General features: G+C 38.1%; 1 protein-coding gene across 4 annotated transcripts in view; it reads left to right on the top strand.

Annotated features, from left to right (window-relative positions):
* The window catches only part of EPHA6 (EPH receptor A6), a 382,744-nt gene that overhangs the window by 171,536 nt on the left and 191,102 nt on the right, over positions 1-20,106 (top strand). For all 4 annotated transcript variants that reach the window (XM_021550127.2, XM_021550126.2, XM_021550124.2 and 1 more), the window contains exons 4-5: positions 8,494-8,649; positions 16,689-17,024. In XM_021550127.2, the coding sequence (XP_021405802.1) occupies positions 8,494-8,649; positions 16,689-17,024 (492 nt within the window). The remainder of the gene's footprint in view (positions 1-8,493; positions 8,650-16,688; positions 17,025-20,106) is intronic.

Below are 20,106 nucleotides of genomic sequence, written 5' to 3'. Positions count from 1 at the left end.
GGACTCGGTGAGTATGTTCTGCATTGCCCTGAAGTGTTCTCAGGGTTACATTTCTCCTTTTCTGTTTAAAGTTGATTGCTGGAGATGCTGAAGATGGCTGTTTGCAGCTGTAATGATCTTTTCCTTCCATTCTTTTCCTGCAGACCTTCCTGATCCCAGGAGTATGCACTGATATATGGCAGGAAATTATTTCCCTTCTTTTTCTCTGCTGTCATGTTCCTTGATTACCATTCCTATTGTGTGCCCTAATTACCCTGACTGATTCCTTTCATTCCCTATCTTCCTAAAACACAGTGATGCTCCTTTAAAAATTATGCAATGTAGAAAACAGTATTTTTACAGTCTCCTTTAAGGGTTTATTAAATCTGTTTAATTGTGCAATTGGTTTTTCTATGGAGTCTATCCATGAAATATCAACAGAAATAAAGACTAATTTGGGCATGGAACAGTGCATTTGAGTATTTGTACTTCCCACCTCAGCGAATTTATTGGATTTCAGGGCTCTCCACCACAGAGTCAGCAGCACAAATCTGTGAAGGTGCATCCTGTTGGTTTTCTCTCTTCTTCCATCACTGATAAAGCACCTCAGTCTTGCAGCCATTTTTGTCACTTGGCACTGCTGTGAGACTTAAGGAAGAAGTAGCTGAACTAAAACCACAAAAAATTGCTGGAAGTTGCAATATGGCAAATCTTTTATAAAAAAATTCTCTTGACTCGTGAGTACAGTTTATGAAACATTTTAAAGGTTTAATTTGAAATGGGTGCAGCCCCTCTTTGCAGCTGTGTAGCCTGAGTTATCAACAGGGGTTTTTTGTGGATATTGTCTTTACCTGGATTTCAGTATTTGATATTTCAATGAAATGAGCCTCTTTTCAACTGCTTGTTTTGCTAAATTTGTATTGATTTATTGTATTCAATTGAACACTAATTTTCTAATTCTGTATTCAGTGGAACAACCTTACATGCCATCTATCTGTTGTAGTAATAAGTTTTATTTACTGTATTAGTCTGGAAAAAAAAATCACCTAGTTCTAAGAATTAAGTGAATAAGATTTTAGTAAGATTGAAAACATTTTCCATCTCTTTCTTTGAGTAGTATCTATAAATTTAGAATCATATTCTTAAATTATAGTCCAGCATTTAGAATGCTCATTTTTATTTTGCTTAGGAATTTTGTTTGTTTGTTTTTGTAGTACAAAAATGAGTCTGTGCAAAAGAGGAGTCACCTGGGCTGTGTAGCACAGCCCCCAGCTCTTTGATGAGCTGTTGGATTGTACCTAGTATGACAGGCAGTGATTAAATTAATATAGTTAATATCTTGTCTGTATGTATTTTTTGGATAAACTTCAGATTGTTTTAAAACATCCTATACGACCTGAATAATTGTTCAAGTTATTGTGTTGAAACTAGTGTTTTATACAGAGAAAAATTGCACTGATGTGAACTGAAAATACTGTTTGATAGGTGGCAATTATCTCCTTTGTAATTTCTTCTAATAATTTTCATTAAAAAACTTCTGTAGGATATTGAAATGTGGTAATGACAGAAAAGTCACTGGGGGAAAAAAAAGTACAAAGAGGAAGAATATTTAATTTCATTTGCCTATTGTCATTATGTAGTCATATTTGAAGAAGCAGCCTTATACCTGCCTCTTTTTGTCTCCTCTGCCTTGCTCCTCTCTAAAGTCAAGGCTTTGAGAAATGCTCCTATCAGTTCTCCAAATCTTAACAATACAAATATTAGAGAGCAGAGATATTGGCAGGAGAAGAGATTGACTGCAGCATATGAACACAGATGCATTTAAGTGCAGACCATAGCACCCAGAAATATAAATTATCAAGTTTATTGCAAATGAAAAAGAGAGACCAGTCTTTTGTCCCTCCAAAGTTGGGTCACTCTGTCACCTGTCACCTGTCACTGTGTCACCTGTCCCATCCTTAGTTGTGTAGAAACTAAATTAAACTTAGAGCTTTGCTTTCTCCATACCATGATGACTTTTATTTTTGTAGTTTGAACTAACCAGCATGTTTGATAATTTATAATCTGTGACAGCTGGCCTTCCTCCACTGGATTCTTCCTCAGGTTTCTAGCAACTCATGCTGCACAGTCCCACTATCAGTTTGAACATGACCCAGATTGAATCCTTCTCACAGTCCATTCATGATCTGAGTAAAACAAGAATTATGTAAAAAAGATGAGATTATTTAACCAGATAGTGCTCACAATCAAAGGTTGCCCTCATAGCTTTATTGTCCTAATTCTATAATATCCTAATCTTGATTTTGTGATTGTATTCTGCATTTTTTTTTATATAGAGCATCCAACTTTCATTGCATTCTTTTTTCATATTCTTTTCTATCTTTTCTAGACACTTCTACTAAAATACAAACTGGTTAAAGTAATATCATAGTTCCTTCTTTCTGCACAGTGGTAGAATAGAACAGGCCTTATTGGATTGCCCTTTTTTATAAAGTGAGCAGATGGAAGAAGGGTAAGAGGACTTTAAAATTGAAATAATTCAGGATATAACAAATATGAAATATACCAGTCTGTAATGATTTGACACTGGCACAATGCCAGTGCCCCCATGAAAATGTAATCTATCCATTGAATGCTGTGAAGTGGAATCAAGAACAGAGCAAAGCAGGCCCAAGCTTAATAACAGGAAAAAAAACAACTTTATTAAGCTACTACTACAAAAGGGAAAAAAAAGAGGAAAAAGGAAAAAAAAGCACACAAAGATCAAAATGAAAACCTTGCAAAGCATTCCTCCTCCCACCACCCAACTCCAACAAACCACAGTGAGACACAATCTGGACCCCAATCAGGTTTCCACTCTCCAGACAATCGATACTCAGCCCATCGAGGGAACAGAGTCTCTCCTGTGCCACAGACCCCCCAAGAAACACAGCTCCACATCCTGTGTTTCCATGTCACACATGGCACCACCTGGAGAAAAGTTTGCCATGGTGACCTTTCTTCTTTCCATGCACAGTGCTCTCACCACCAATGTATGGATGGACAGACTGCTTTTAGGATTTTTATTTTCAAGGATACCCTGCCAAGAGGGGAGAAAAAAACAGTTTAGTTTTTCATTTTTTGGAACCACAGTCCCCCCCATTTTCCCATTTTTCCCCTGGGGCCGAGGGTCCAAGAACAGAGATCTTCTTCTCTTCTCCTTCTATTGGAGACAGGGGGCACCGCCACAAACCCCGTAACTTTTTCTCTGTTCACTCCACGTCTGTCTCTTCCCAGCTGAAGCAGGTCTCTTGACTTTGCTCTGGCATCCTCCTAAAATACAGTCTCTCTTGAAGGAGAAGATTGGTTCAGGTTGTGGCTAACACGGAAAAGTCCAGCCAAAAGCCACTCCTTGTCCCCCTCCCATCTAGAATTCCTCCTTCTAACATCCCAGGGTCCAAGGTGTCCCTCTTCCTCTCTTTCAAATCGAGGAGGGGAAAGAAAAATTCACAAAGCTTTCATTTCTCAAGGAAGGGTTAAAAGTCCAAATTCCAGGATGGCTCGATGCCAGACTCCGGTGACTCCCACGCGACTGGGCACCTTGCAGCTCCCCCTGCTCCTCCTTCCTCACGGTGGAATTGCTGACAAAACTGCCGATGTCTCTTTCTCTCTCCCTCTCGGGAGAGAAACTCGGGGGGGAACAGAGACATCCCAGATTTCTCCACCCTTCCATCTGCAGGAAGTTCCAGCCCCTCCACCCTTGGGCCCACCTCAGTCAGGCCATGGGCCTTCCCCTCCCCACCCAGCCACGGCCGGGCAGGGGAGAGGCTGCACTGCGGCTGAACGGAACCGAAGAGAGCGAGTTCTCCTGGGAATTCTGCTTTTAACCCCTCTGTGTTCTCAGAGGTGTGTCCACCTTCAATTGGTCAATATCCAAATCGACCTCTTCCTTCCAAGAAAATTATTTTTCCGTGTCAAACCATGACACAGTCTCACAGGGTATTAGTGGGATCCAGTAAGCAAGGTTAAAAAATGCATGAGGTGGAAATGCATAGCAAAGTGTGTGATTCAGAAAGATTAAAACACCTCTTCCACAGCTACTGACGGTTGCCATTCATTGTAAATGACAACAGAGTCTTCTTTGATTTGATTGATGAGTTTTCAGCAAGCTATAAAAAATCCATTTTCATGACAAATGCCTTCCCACCCACAGACCAACAGTGTCAGACATGCCTAAAAGTTGTTCCTAAGTTTCCTTTGGACTTATTTTCAACTAGAACTGTAGTGGTCAATTCAGATGTTATGAAACTGAAACAACTGAAAACTGGAATCTTGGACAACGATGTGCTCCCACAGAGCAGTGACAACGCTGCTTTTTTTTTTTTTTTTTTTTTTTTTTTTTTTTTTTTTTTTAAGGAACAAGGTTTTATGACCAGATGACTGCTGCATTTTTATTTTCTGGGTTTTGTGTCTGTATATTATACACCCCTGAGGCTGGGGAAGAACTTAATGGCTGTAAGAGCCTTGAGCAGCAAAAACTCTTCCACAAGAGAGCCCATGGCTGTGTTTCGGAGTGATGGAGCCATGGCCTTATTTACTGGACTGGGCAATTCAAAAGACCCTCAGGTGGCCATGGAGTAAACAAACAAAACTAAATCCCATCTATTCAACATTAAATAAGGAAAATTAAATCAGTTATGAAACTTCTGTAGTTTCCAAAATTCACAGTCAAATCCTGGTGAAATGTGCAGCAAAGCACATTTATAGATGTATTATCTTTTATGAAGCCAGTTAAATTATCAGTGTTTCTCTGCCTAGTTGCTGATATTTCATTGGAGAAACCTGCAGTGTCTTTGAATTGTTGATTCAGATACTCTGCTAATTACTGAACCTTTAAGACAGTATACTGTCTTTCCCCAGGCTTTACAAAAGTCAAATTTCATACAGTTCCTGTAATCATTAACTCACAAAGTCACCTCTGGTAGAAAACATTAGGGGAAACAAGATGTCATCCAGTGATTTGGAAGGTAGAAAAAATACTCTGTGGTAACACAGATAAAAACAAACCTTTTTTTTTTTTTTTTTTTTTTGGGGGGGGGGGTGTAGTCATCTAGAAATCATTTGCAGATTTTCTGTGGAAAATTGTAAATTAAGTAATTATTGTGGTTAATTTGCCACTGAGAGGTCATAATTGTTATCAGAGTCCAAGCTAGATATGTATAGCAGCTGAAGTGCTGTATTTCAGGCTGAGGTTGTATATTCCTTGACTTTGACACAGTAATGGTTTATTTCACCGTGAATGCTGGCAGTCAGCTCTGAGTTATCTAGAGGGATGAGTTTTCCCAAGTTTGTGATCATTTTGGGGCTTTCAGCTTATGTTACTGTATCTTGTTTATGAAGGGCTGTTTTTTATTTGGAAGCATAAATAATCATGATTTTGAGATTATGCATTTGGTTGAGGAGTGGGTTGTTAATATCTTTGTAAACCGCTCAATTGAAAGCTTTCCTGGTAACCCTGTAGTTCTCTGCCACAGAATTTGATACATCCTTAATTTAAGGGATAGATGTACTTGAGTTAACTTCAGAAATAGTAAAATTATCTACTTTAATCCATTTATTTTTTCCCTCCACTTTTTCCATGAGTATGTATGTGCTTCCTTTTAAAAGACTTATCACGTCAAAAACATAATTGCTTTAAATACAACAGAGACTACCATTTCAGAATAAAACATTTGCTTTTTGTTTTAATTAGAAATAAATCTTCTCCCTGAGTTTTATTTTGAAATAGTGAAGTTCTTGAATTTTATATAAAATATTGCTCTTGAAAGAGAAATCTGCGTTTCTTTTGATCCAAAGTAATTTGTTGTTTGGCAGACAGAAAGGAAGAAGGAATGATTTCAGAACTGACAGAAGTGAATTTCAGAAGTAATAAGGATTTTAAAGAGCGCTCATTTTGCTTTGAATGAAACTGTAATCTGGAATTGTCAGCCCTTTAGTCAAAAATGTCACATATGAAATAAAGACAAAATTTAATATTTATCAGGGCAGGATTGAGGGAGCAGGCAAGCACCCTTCTCCCAGTTTTGCCTTACCTTCTCTCTTCCTTCCAGCAAAGCTGAGAGGAGTCAGTGCCTACAGCCTGTGTCTGCAGTGCTGCCTTCTTCCCTGCACCAAACCTGCTGCCTTTCCAATCAGTGGAAAATTGCCACTCACTATAATCACAATTGCATCAGACTAGCAGCCTACTTCCAAGGGGAAAATCCCTGCTGTTCCCACCCCTTTTATCTCTAACACCAGAAATCCTTTTTTTTCCCCAGTCAGTGACAGCAGGGCAGGATACCTCCCTAATGTCTATTCAGCAAAGTCAGAACAGCACACTAGGAGGAGAACTGCTGAAATTGCTGGGTCAAAATTAAGCTCTTGAAATTGCATTTGAAAAATTGGCTCTTGGGTTCTGAGAGGCAATCAAGTGTTATCTTTTTCAGTGTCATCTTAACTCCTTTTCATTCAGCTGCTACTGAAACTGCTTTTATATCAAGAAATACCTTCAGAATCAGAAGAAAAACTGATCCTGTATATGTTACCTATGAGTTGATACTTTTTTTATAACTCAATTAATATGAACTGACACTGAATCCATTAAATGCATACTTTGAGATACTTTGTAAAAATACCTAATTTTAATTTTTTTTTGTATCTTATTACAAGAAAAGGCAGTACTCTCTATTTCCTCTAGCAGTATAAAGAAAATAGTCTTGAATATATCCAAGTGAGAAAAAGCCACATGGGACCTCAAAATTATATTTATAGTGCTGGTTTCCATTGTACTACTGGAGGATTCAAGAGGAAAAGGAGCCTGTAAAATCTGCACATGTCTGAGTTGCTCTTTAATCTTTAATGTTTTCACATGGGGAAGCCAGAAGACAGAAACTGCAACACATGCTTAGCATGTGCAACTCTGGTAGCTAGCAGGATAAGAAAGAAATCTCTGTTTAAATGTGTGTGATGAAGTCTGAGGATGATTTTAAAATAATATCTCAGTATCCATGCCCAAGAGATCTGGGATAAGATTTATTTTAATGACTTGTTTCTGCTTTAAATGCCAGGAAAAAAAAGGCTTGTGAGCTTGTGCTGTGGTTAAGAACAGCAGGGACACCAGCTCCCAGTAACTGGGGAAGCTCTGAGTATCCCAAAATTCCCTGTCCAAGGCTGCCTGCTCTCCAGGTTGTTTCCCAAGCCAATCAGGAGAGCCTCAGGCTTGTGCAGGTTTGTGCTGGATGGTGTCAGCATCTCCTTTCTTCATCTCTTCCTTCATCCCTTCCTCATCCTCCAGCCTCTGGTGCCAGCAGGGACCAGCTGATGTGGCCCTGCTTTCAGAGGACTGGGGGCACTGTAGGCAAATCAGACAAGCCATAAATATTTAGGGATGTCATCCTTGTCTCATCAAGGAGTTGTGGGATGTGGGAACTCAAAATGTCCTTCAGACATTTTTGGAGGTTCCAGGTTCAGGTCAGAAGCATTTGAGACCCTGGCACAGCTGGAAACAGCTGTGATTTTGGATTTGAGCCATGGAGTGATTTACCTACCTTGCAGGAAGAACAAGAAGTCACAAAAGTTTAGATATTAGAGTAGAAGTAGTCACAAAGTAAAGGGAAGAATTTTTGAGTCCTGTACAGGGGGGTTTTGGTTTTGTACATGGGGGTCAGAGGTTTTAAGATGGAGGAATGTAGGCCGGTCCTGTTCCTCCTCTCTCTTCTTCCTTACCTCCATGTTCTTGGTGATGTTGGCACTCACAGATTGGTTTAGAGTAGAAAAGCACCATTTAATATAGGTAGTAGGTATTGGGGAAAAACTGTAACCATGTAACACGTAATGTACCATATAAAAGAGAGCAGCAGCCCTGGGTGGTGGGAGAGAAGAAGCAGTGGGGAGTCAGAGAGGATGTCAGGGTGTGTGTGTGCCTCTGCCTGAGCTGTGAGCAAACCACAGCAGCTCGAGAAGAAAATCTTTTAGATAACTTGCAATAAACTGCCTTGAGACTGAACAACAGAGACTGCTGAGCCTTTCTTTAGAGGCACAGGTTGGAGGAGAGACTTTTCCACCACACGGAACCACCCCACAACCTAGGGTGGTCTTCGACAGTGGGGGTAAATATTTTAGGTATTGCAAGTTGTCCATTACTTCAGTAAGGAAGCCATATAAACAGCTCTGGCAGATACAGAAGTTGTACTCACCATATAAACCATAGATAATGTTTAGTGATAGTAGTGAAGTTGTTCAGAGACAATTTCAAGCAGCAGCTTAGGACTGACTAAAATTGGGTCATTATCTTTCTTAACAATTCCACATTATATACCAATAACAGATTCTTTGGGTTTTTTTAAGTCCATATACCAAAATGAAAAATGTCAAAAATTGTATCATCAAAGCATCTATATCAGAAAGGAAAGAAGCAGCATTATTTCTGCTTGGAACAAATTTTATTTATGACCAAAATTTTCTTCTATTAATGAAACTTATCTTCTTTCTTTGCAGCTTGCAGGCCTGGATTCTATAAAGCATTTGCTGGAAATGTGAAGTGCTCCAAGTGCCCTCCACACAGTTTGACTCACATAGAAGCAACTTCTGTCTGTCAGTGTGAGAAAGGTTATTTCAGAGCTGAGAAGGACCCACCAACTATGGCATGTACCCGTAAGTCTGATCATTACCAGTGTTGGCAATTCTGTTGCCTTCTTTATTTGGTTTTGTATTAAAAAAACCCAAAAATTTAAGAGTTTGTGAAGAATTCAATTCCTGTTAATCAAGAGATTTTTTAAATCAAAAGTCAAACAGCACGCTTCTGCTTAGTGTCTGGATAACCATAAACATACCCAAGTTTCTTAGTTTGATGACTTTTGAACTTGTAATTCTGAGATGTGACAGGAGGAGGAAGTGTAATCATTATCAGATAGATAACAATGTGGTGTTTTCACTACCAGTTTTATATACTTGAAAATTTGCTGGTGCAAAAATTTTCAAAAAGCTGCAGTCATGTAAAGGAAAAAAGCTGATATAACATGCTCTTATGTCCCTTAAGATTTAAAGGAAAGTATCAGACAAATATCCTTACACAATCAAATAAAAACTTAATTCTCTAAAAAAGACAAGAAAATAATTTTTAGAAAGAAAAAAAAATATCAAATCAGAATGAGATATCATTTAAACCTCTTGCATCATCACCTTCTTTTAACAGAGAGTTATTCCCTCTTATGCAACTGTGATAATGAAAATTCATTCGATTTTTTGAGATGAATTTTAGAATACATAATTTTGTGATTTTTGACTAACCTAAATTTGCCCTTAAGATAAACCTGATGTCCATCATTCTGGGGGCAGAAATTCTTAGAAAATATTTTTATGACTTTGATCAATGGATGTAAGTAATACATAGCATAAGTTTTCTTACCACTTAATAAAATATTTTGTATCGATTTGCATTCATGGTTCATTACCCACTGGGATTAATTTATTGATTGTGAAGCAATTATATCTGTTTAATCTCAAAACTGGAACAAACAGCAGTATTTGAAAAGCTGTGTGTAAAATACTATCTTTTAATAGGCTGTTAAAATCACTTCTTTAATAAAGGTGATTAAAGACTTTGCAGAACCCTCTAAGACACCCATTTTTAGGTATAACACTTTATTAATTCTTTTGGTGGAGGATTTGGTGCTTTTTGTGCCACAGTTAAAAGAATTCTAGAAAAACAGCATGTTAAATTCTTATTGACAGATTAAGTATACAAAAATTTTAAGAGATAAAGCCCTAAAGACAAAGTACTGTTGCAACAACCATCAGTACATAGCCGTGTTTTGGGATATTTTATGCAGCATCACAAAAAAATAACTGAGCTAACTGAATTGAGCTACTTCCTCTGCTCATGCTGCTTTTTCCAATGACACTGGACTGGGCAAATTTGGAATAGACCTGATAATTTAAAGCTGATTTACAAATTCATAGGCACTGAGGTCATTACCAAAACCAAGACATTGTCCATCCACTTCATGAGGGCGATGGCCACTAAAAATGGCATTTCTCAGGCCCAAGGCAAAAAACTGTGTAGTCTAACCAGAGGGTTTTCAGGGGGAAGGTAAGTCCCAGCCTCTGAATACCTCAGAGGCTCAGGGTTCAGAGAGAATGTCCCAGTCCCAGCTCACTCTGGAGCAGAACACATAGGTCTGGCTTTTTGCACAAAGTATGTGAGGGAATAAACAGCATCCTTTCAGGTTTCCCACAGGAAAATGGTGATTACAAATAATTCCACTCAAATCAACACCACAGGCACAAGTCATTAAAATCTTACTCCCAGAGTCAAAACATCCCAGGTGTTCTTGATACTTTCATGCTTGAGAAGAGGGTTTCACTCATATATTATGCAGATGTGGCTCCATATTGTTTATAAGTCATTGATTTTTTCATCGCCGAAAGAGAGTTATTTGAAAAATTACTCAAACATGGCATTATGATTCCATAATTATCTTTCAGGGCACAATTTTAAGCCCTGATTCCCTGATATGTTAATAAGGTAGGGAGGAGCATGAGAGCCCTGTGGCATCAGAGTGCAGTTACTTCAACCCCTGTTGATTGCTTGACAAATGTGAGTGCAGAGATCTCCTTTGGGTGAAAATTGTCAGGAAAAACTAGGTGCCAGACCTCCACATTCCTGCTGAGGTTGTCAGCCAAAGTGAATGAGATGAGGCAGGGCAAAAATCAACCACAACAGGATGTCAGTGCCTCATCTCACCTCAGTTTGGGAGAAGGAAGAAATAAAGGACACAGTGAAGCACATTCTGATTTCTTGGTTCAGTGCCACCATGCACTGTCTCCCATTCAGCCTAGGCTGCAAGGTATCCGTACTTCAGTGATTGGCACAGCAGATGTATTCATCTTACACCTACAATGATGATTATTTCACTAATTGTCAGCTCTGCTAATGACACTGAAGCTTGACAGACAGACTGTGTTCTTACCTTGCACATCAGCAGTAACGGAGAGTCTTCAGGCCAAGTTATTCCCTAAGTGATATCTTTAGCCCCACCACTTTCAAGTTAGTCTCCCAGTTATTAAAATTATGTTTCTGTCATTAATACAACCTCACTGCTTTTGGTGGATATGTGCAGATGTGGCTAATTTGAAATTAATAAACAAAGATAAAGATATGAGTGGAATTTAGATTTTTCCTTCCAAACTGTAATGTTTTACTATAATAGAAGGAGTTGAAAAGTTTTAAGAAAATGAAGAACTTTGACTAAATAGACAGAAAATGGCGTGCAGAAATGAAATGCCATTTTTACATAACCATCTTTGGGAAAGATCTGCATTTTCCATATTCATTTTCAGATTTCTATCTTGACATATCAGACATGACATAAGAAATAAATTTTTCTTGGGTCCTTTGATATTCTTTATTGAAACACAGAATGAAGAGTAGATTCCCCTTACAAATGTCTTCATGTTCAAATATTTTGACTGACTTCATTGATACCCATTTTATTTGCTCCCCCATGTCCTGCAAGGTAATATGCTTAAGAAAGATATTTTTTTATCTTTTCATTCCTGTACAGGGCTAGGCAGTATGGGGTTAGGCAGTATTCCTCACTCCAGAGCCCTTCCCTCAGTACTGAGAAACTTGCATATGTAGCATTATGGAAAAAAAAAAAACCACCTTGATTTTACACAAGCATCCATTTCTTTTAGATGAGCTTCAAATCCACTTTATTAATTATGTGAAAGTACTGTGTGCTTTTACAAAATTGTACAGCTCCCATTTTTACTTTATGTAGCTGCATTTCAAAGAGGAGAGTATTCACTTTGCAGAATACCATAATAGAAATCTAATTTCAATAAGAGGAATGAAAATGACGTTAGAATATATTGTTAATCTCCTTCTCCTAGGCTCTTTTCATTTGACTTACACTTCTTATCAATCTCTCACTGCTACTCTTCATTCTTATTTTATTCTTTGCCATATGAAAGTACTATATCAGAAATCTCTGCATGCAGTGAGCAACAAATAGCATCATATCTAATCCCCTGTCTGATTACTCTGTACATAAAGTCTAACATTTCCTACTATATAGTAATTGGATGAATTGATCCATCTTTTCAAGGTCAGGCACGCTTATATTGGTTGTCTGAGTTGTCTGAATTCCTCTCTTTTAATGTTACACTTAAACAATTTGAACCTGACAAACATATGCTCTGTTCAATAACCTCTGCCACAAAGTGTATCCTCTATTTTTAAGTCAACACTGAATTTCAGCAGCAAAACCAAGCAACAGACTTGAAGTCTTTACTTCTTCTATTGTGTATATACTTTTTAGCAATTTAACATTATGCTCAGATTTGGGATATTGGTTTGCAATCACTGGCTTCCATTCTTCCTGCCTGCCTCACAGTAAGAAGAGTAAGTGAAAAGGGAAAAATGTCATTCTACATCAAGTGACATTATTTATCTATGCTATGTATCGAAATGCAGTTATGAACTTAAGGGGCACATTCAGATGCTGATTCTGAGTATCCTAAGGTGATGGTTAATCTTTGCCCTTCTGCTGTAACTTCAGTAGGCAAATGACGTAAAATTCTAAGATTCCAATAGTGTATAATTGGCGGTTCTTACTTAAAAAGTAACAATTTGTTTTCCAGACAGTCTTCACTCTCAAGTGTGTAAAATACTGCATTGCCCTCACCAGACTTCTGCAGTGCTGGGTTTGCTCCTCTTCCTTCCATACACAGGAAAATGCACTTTGCCTTCAGAGAGAAAGAGAACACATTAAAAGGAGATGAGGTGCAAGCACTGTATGAGGCACAAACTCAGCTCAGAGTAGACCTGCTTCACCATAAGACATCCACGCCAGTCTCCTCCACAGAAAGTGTCAAAATACTTCCTCATTGTGATTTGTAAATGAAGCAAAAGACATTACTCATGCTCTGGCTGAGTTCCATCTCAGCAGAAGAGCTGCATGTTTTTGTAATGCTTATCCATCTGAACTTCATTTTATTATTTCGCATAAAACTCAAAGTCATGAATTTTGCTGTGAGGAAAGGATCCCTTATTTTCACCAATATACTAGTTTTTCTTAAAAATCAATATAAGGAAAACCCCAAGAGCTTTGCATACAGATGTCTGCAGAAGGGTATTGCTGCCAGCTTTTTCCAATGTGCCAAATAATCTTTGTATAATTTATAAATGATAACAAAGCAATCAGGCCACATTCATAAAAGCCCAGTGACACATAATTTAGCTGAATCTGAGGATTACAATTAATTGTCTTTCTTTGTTCCAAGTTCTAAATCTTAGTAAATGATTCACTGCGTGTCATTACAGCTTAATATTTGCATGAAATCACAATTTAACTGGCATAATTTAACAGCAATTAAAAAGCTATTTAATCCTCATGCAAATTGGCATGAGGAGCCTTGGGTATGAAGTGAATTTGTGGGTTTTTCCTGCATTTGCAAGAGGACAGTCGTATACTATAATACACCTCTAACATAATTGATAGTTTTCCTTTTCACTGAAATGTGAAGGCACAAGACTGTGTGTTTTTTCTTACAACTGAGAAATTAGACACAAACCATGACTATAAGAACTTTCACTCTAGTACAAAAGAAAAAAATGTCGTTTTAAAAGAGTATTTTATGTACTGTATTGGTTCTTTTGTAGATGCCATTCCATATAGTACAAGGAAAATCTGATAGAAAATCAAAATCCACAAAGCCAGACAAAACCCTCCTATTGCCCAGGTTCATATTCATTCCTGTTTGGGCCTGACAAAATTGATGAAATGATATCAAAAATACTTGAGCTGAGATGACCTGTTGTCATACTATCTATAGTTTATGCAAGACTAAATTCAAGCCAGTTTTAGAACACTGACTCCAATCCTTCAAGCAATTACACAGCTGCTTAGTTTTACGTGCATTAATATTACCAATTATTTCAAGGGGATTACTCATCTACTTAAAGTTATGCACATATGGAAGTGCGATTACAGCTCATCCTCCATATTCCTAAAACTCCTCCATGGTTTTAACAGTGGGAATTTGTTAAGATCCAGTCATTATTTAATTCTCACAGCATGGTTTTAGAGGAAACATAATTATTCCTGTCTTCTGAATATAAAGAATAAGAACTGAAGCTGAAGTTATGTGTGCTGGTTTTAGCTTATTCCAATCTCAGGACTGTTTGCTAGAGTAGCTAGAATTGTTATCCTCATAGTTATTTTGCAGGAAGGTAGGTGATCTATTAACCTTAAACTCTGGACAGATAAATGTATTAATAAATGCTCATCCATTCTAAAGATTTTAAACTTTCTTATTCATTAAAAAAAAATGCAAAGCGGTGTAACATTTCCATCTATTTTAAATATCAAAAGCTTGAAAACCAGCAGGTAACTCATCATTTATTTCAGGGCAAAGTTAATTACTTTCTTATAAAAAGTTAGAAGTAAATACCAGAAATGAAAAAGTGGCTGAATTACAGTCCACAGAAAAGCTTTATGTTTATTATTCACATTAGCATTCTCACACAATACCAGCTTTTTTATTTACAATCATTCCAGGTTTTATACTCATGCTTATGCCACATAAATAAATAAAAGGCATCACTTAAAAATTATGAATGTTACACTTTATGTAAAAATTAGCTGGTGTGATTTGCAAACTGGTGTCATTTTCTTGTAGCCTTTCAGTCTGCTTGTGAAAACTTTGAACTAAAGAAAAGCTCACTCAAAATTTCGCCAGTGTCTCAATCAAAACTTTATGCCTAAGTCCTATTGGCAGTTTTATAAATCACCAAAAGCTGCAAAGCAAGCTGAAAGTTTTCCAAGTTCTACTAACCATTGGTGAAGCACTGTGATTTTATTGAGAGCTGGGAATATAATGCTTATTCAACTCATCTAGCCCAAAAACCCCAGAGGTTAGCAGTTGGGTTTACCATAGTCATCTCACATATATCAACGCTGGGAGTATAAGGCTTCACGTTTTTCCAAGTCCATGTTTCTCATAATAATTTTTATTTTGGGATTATTTCCAAATTGGTTTTGAAAATCATACATCTGTAAGAGCTTGCTTGCAACATGTTAAGTGGAAGAAGAGTAATACAATAAGAAATTGAGATGATTCAGATATCCTTTAACAATCCTTTCCTTTCACCCCTTCATTAATTCCTAGCTAAACAATAATTAGGTGGTAAAGTTCTTCTGTTAGACTGTGGACTCTGATATGGAATCATAGAATTATAGGATTATTAAGGATGGAAAACCTCCAAGATCACCAAGTCCAACCTTAGACCAATGACCACCTTGTAAACCAGACCACAGCACTAAGTGCCACATATCGTGGTTTCTTGAACACCTCCAGGGAATTTGGTTTCACTGCCGCTGAGAGCAGTAAATTCTAATGCTTAGCCACCCTTTCTGTGAATAAATTCTTCTTGATGTCCAGCCTGAACCTCCTCCTGGCACAGTTTGAGGCCATTTCCTTTTTTCTGTCACTTGTTGCCCAAGAGAAGAGACCAGCCCCAACCTGGCTGTGCCCTCCTGTCATTGGAGAGCAATAAGGTCTTCCCTGAGCCTCCTTTTCTCCAGGCTGAACACCCCCAGCTTCCTCAGCTGCTCGTCATCAGTCTTGGCTCCAGACTCTTCTCCAGCTCCACTGCCCTTCTTTGGACATTCTCCAGCCTCTCAATGACTTTCTTTAAGTGCGTGGTCCAGAACTGGACATAGGACTCAAGGTGCCTCACCAGTGCTCAGTACAGGGGGAAATCACTAGATCACTCTATTTATATATATATATATATATATATATATATCCTCAGATTATTTCCATGTGATCCTACACAGTAAGTCAGCAAGCAGCTGAAAACTTGTTGGACAGTCTATGACTGTTGTGTGATGAGTGGGAAATTGGAAGTGGGTCGCTTGTGGTTCTCTGGCTGTGCACTGACAGCTCTAACACCTGCTTGTTGTCTTTGCATTCCTCCTCATAGCCTTAAAGTACTTTTTCTGCTGCTTTTTGATCATCTTTTTAGACCTTTAAGTTGAAAAGTTGATGTGTTCACTGTTAGTTATCCTGATGCTGATGAGGTGCCAGGTGGGAAAGAAAGAAAACTTGTAAACTGTTTCTTATGCCTAATAGTCTTGGCCTGTTGCCACCTAACTCTGTTAATGAACAGCAGCAAAGAAATCCCTGGGGATAAGCAGTGAAGGATAGAAAGAAATATCTGGCAGTGCAAAACTAATACAAACAATTTTACCTCTTGTCTTTATTCCAAAGCTGTTATTTGTTTATTATTCAATTTGTCTCTTACAAATCATTAAAGATTTTAAGTTTCAGAAAAGCCTGCATTACTAGACATAAAATAAGGATATAAATTTTGTGGTTAGATCTCTGCCTCAGTATCCCACAGCATCAAGAGCCATTTATTCAAAATTTGTGTTATCTTATCTAGGTTTGACGTTCCCAAATCTTTTTTGTGTTGCCTTAAAATTCTTTCTGAATTAATTCTAAGTTATTTTGATTATTCATCTTTTTATGATGTCACCGATTTTTTGTTCTTTTTTTTCAAGGATTGTATTTAGACAACTTTTTGAATCTGTCATTGAAATGTAGCTCTTATTTGCAAACAATTACCTCAAGGCTTTTTTTTTTTCCCAAAGCTTACCAGGCTTTTCCCTCCATCTCTGCAGGGCCACCTTCTGCTCCGAGGAATGTGGTTTTTAACATCAACGAGACAGCTCTGATGCTGGAGTGGAGCCCCCCAAGCGACACGGGCGGGAGGAAGGACCTCACCTACAGCGTGGTGTGTAAGAAGTGCGGCTCGGACGCCAGCCAGTGCGAGATCTGCGGCGGCGGCATCCGCTTCATCCCCCGGCACACGGGGCTCACCAACTCCTCCGTGACCGTGCTCGACTTCGTGTCGCACGTCAACTACACCTTCGAGATCGAGGCCACCAACGGCGTCTCGGAGCTCAGCTTCTCCCCCAAGCAGTTCACAGCCATCACGGTCACCACGGACCAAGACGGTAAGTGCCAGTCTATCGCCGTGCCCCTGCCACCCGGCACTCGCCGCGGGGATCCCGTGTTTCTTGGAAGCCTGGGTCAGTGGTTGGGGGTTTTGCAGACAGCTGAAAGTTTTAAGTGCCTTCCATGAGGGCTTTCAGCTTTTGCTGATGAGGGAATGCATCATCATTAAATGCTTTTGGCAGGTGGCCCTTGACACCGTTACACAGGGCCCAAACCCATACCTTTCTGTTTAAAATTAAGTGCAGGTTTTAGCCATTAGAGACCACCTGTGTCAGTAGCTCATCAGGGCTAGAGTCTGTCTGGTGCTTTTGCAACTGCAGTTTTGCAAGAGTAAAACACCACAGGTTATCCATTACAATTCCACAATTGGGAGGCAGAGGGAAAATGAACTCACTTTCTTTGGTATCGGTGTTTCATAGCGCTAATACAACTTGCCTCGCTGTAATATTCTTCTGCATCTGTACGAACCATTTCCTCAGGCGAGCTATCCTAATATATTCTTTTTTATTCCTTTAATTGTAGATTTTGCATTATTGTTTTGAGCTTTTTCTTGCCCCCATTTCAGTTTGAATTCATGTCCAAGGTGAATCTTTGTGAGGAACATGGGGAACTAAAAGAGCTCTCTATTTTTTGTTTATTTCTGCAACTTTTTCTTCTTTAGAAATCCTGTGCCAGGAAACAGCATCATAGATTAGCAACAATGCAATCCATATAGCACTACTCTCTTCTGGCTTATGTAACTGTGGACAAGAAGGTTATTTCAGAATTATCCCTTGCTGACATTTGTTCCAGAAATGTTTTTCACCTGCTGTGCAGTGACATTGCAACTGCAGCTGAAGTGTTTAATGTAGAACAGGAACTGAGCTGGCAGAACTGCTGTTTGCAGTAGAACACATTTGATGATATGTTTCTGCAAAGTAAAAGTGCTAATGTTCAGGAGCATCCTGTTATGTTCCACTTGTAGGGAAGGCCCTGGGTTCTTTCACTGATCAGCCTAGCAAAAATCTGCTTACCTGTGTATCTGGGACGAGTAGTTTTGTCAATGAGTAATGATTCGCTTGCCTTTGGGCATACAAAAAATGAACAGCTTGCTGTGATGATGATGATAATAATGACAGTGATGATAATACTAATAATATTCATGAAAATTGATTTGAAAAGGCACAAAACCCACTTGCTCACTGTCCATGATGGTAACAGAAGAGCTAATGATGTAAGATGCCTAATGATATATAGGCCTTGCACTGAGACTTGCCTGAAGCACTGAGGCACTGTATCGTGTTGGAAACCTGCATCTCCCTTTTCCATTCTCACTAACGGGAGAAAGTGAGGTGCCAGAAACTTCCCATGTGGAAACTTCCTTTTGGGTGTTTTGCTCCATGGTATTAAATGCAGTCACAAAGCTCACCAATGTGGAGGTCACCTGAAGTACATTCATTTTTAAAGTGGAAAATAGCTGTGTGAACACAGCTTGTGATGTGTATTTAAGTGGTAGACTTTTTAAAAAAAATGTCTTTTGCTGTTGTCTGTCCCTGTTTTAAGGATATAGATTTTTCTCTATGGTTTACTCAAAACAGGCAAAAGACCAATGCTTTGATAGTTTTTGACACACTGACAGTAAACTCTAGACTGTTTGCATTCCGTTTTATAAGTCTTGCATTACTAAAAATGCTATTGGAAAGGCTTCAGAGGATTTAAGACCAGATTTTCAGAATATCTGTCAGTTTATCTGGATATAAAAAGACAGCTTTGCGTGAGAAAGTGCTGTAATAAATGAAATGGAGTCGTATATAAAATGTAGTTATAAAGAAAAAACCATCTCTGTAGGCTTACAGACTGTGTAGTTGTATAAAACTATAAGCATGGTGATTATATAGTAAAAAGGACAAGAAAAAATGCAAATGATATATGAAATGTGGAAGAAAATTCAGAGTTTTTGTTAATAGAAAGTATGGAAAGAAAAATGGACATCTTCTTGAGTTACTTTTAGTCATAAATATGAAGGGATATAGAAAAAGCTAGGGTATCCAACCTCAGAAAAGTAAGCTGTAGAACTAAAGCTTTGGAATATTGCAGAGATTTTGTTATAAACTCACTGTTGGCAGTCTTTCCTTATAAATTCTTATGAAATGGGTAGTAGCTACTGCATGATGCTGCAGGTTTGTGCACATATTCATAGAAAACAAAGATCCAAAATTAAACATGTGACATGACAACAAAAATATATTCATTTTTACAAGGACTGCTTTTCCAGAAGTCCAAAAATATTATTTTAACTCCATTTTTTTTGCATTTGAAATTTGTATTTTGGTTTTGGTATGCACATTGCACGAAGTACATGACCTCTTTATAAATACATTAATTGTTTTATTCAGTTGTCATATCTTTGTTAATAATACACACCAAAATCTTCTGCTGTTGTAAGTCCAAACCATTCTGTTAGCCACAATCATTTAGAGTAGGTTTTTGTTTTTCTTTTACTTTATTTGAGCATATTGGATTTACTTCCCTCTAGTGGCCTTTTCTTTTGACTGGTTTGTATGAAATTAACAGATTCGTCATTAAACATGCAAAATTATTAGCTTGTTCTTCAGGCAGTTTTCTTTTCTCTCTTTTTGGAGAACAATATTGCTGAATAAAGTAATTTAGTGAAGAGTTCTGTGGGCATCCACAGAAACTGAAGAATCCTATTCTGCCACATTAGTGAAGAGAGCAGTCTGAGAGCATCAAAGAGGAGGAATATTTGCTGACAGGAGAAGTGAACTAATTCAAAAGTGATTAAAGCTGATTTTCATGCACAGAGCCCTACCACAACTAATATTAAAATCTTAACTGCTTCCTCATGCAGTCACAAGTATCAACAAGATTAAGTGCAGTACTCAGCTTTAACAGTGACAAGAAGCAGACTGAAGGAAAGTAACACTTAAAAAAGGCTTTGCAAACTGCATCCCTCAAACCTCTGTGTAATTTGATGTCGAAAGCATTACCAGGCCCAATCAAATACTAAAAAAAAATTACTAACATTAATATGAGTAAGTCTTGTAAAATTTGCTTGGTAATATTGATTACCTTTTCCTTTCA

The sequence above is a fragment of the Lonchura striata genome, chromosome 2 (assembly GCF_046129695.1).
Source record: "Lonchura striata isolate bLonStr1 chromosome 2, bLonStr1.mat, whole genome shotgun sequence".
NCBI lineage: Eukaryota > Metazoa > Chordata > Aves > Passeriformes > Estrildidae > Lonchura > Lonchura striata.
This window is presented reverse-complemented; position numbering and strand designations above follow the sequence as displayed.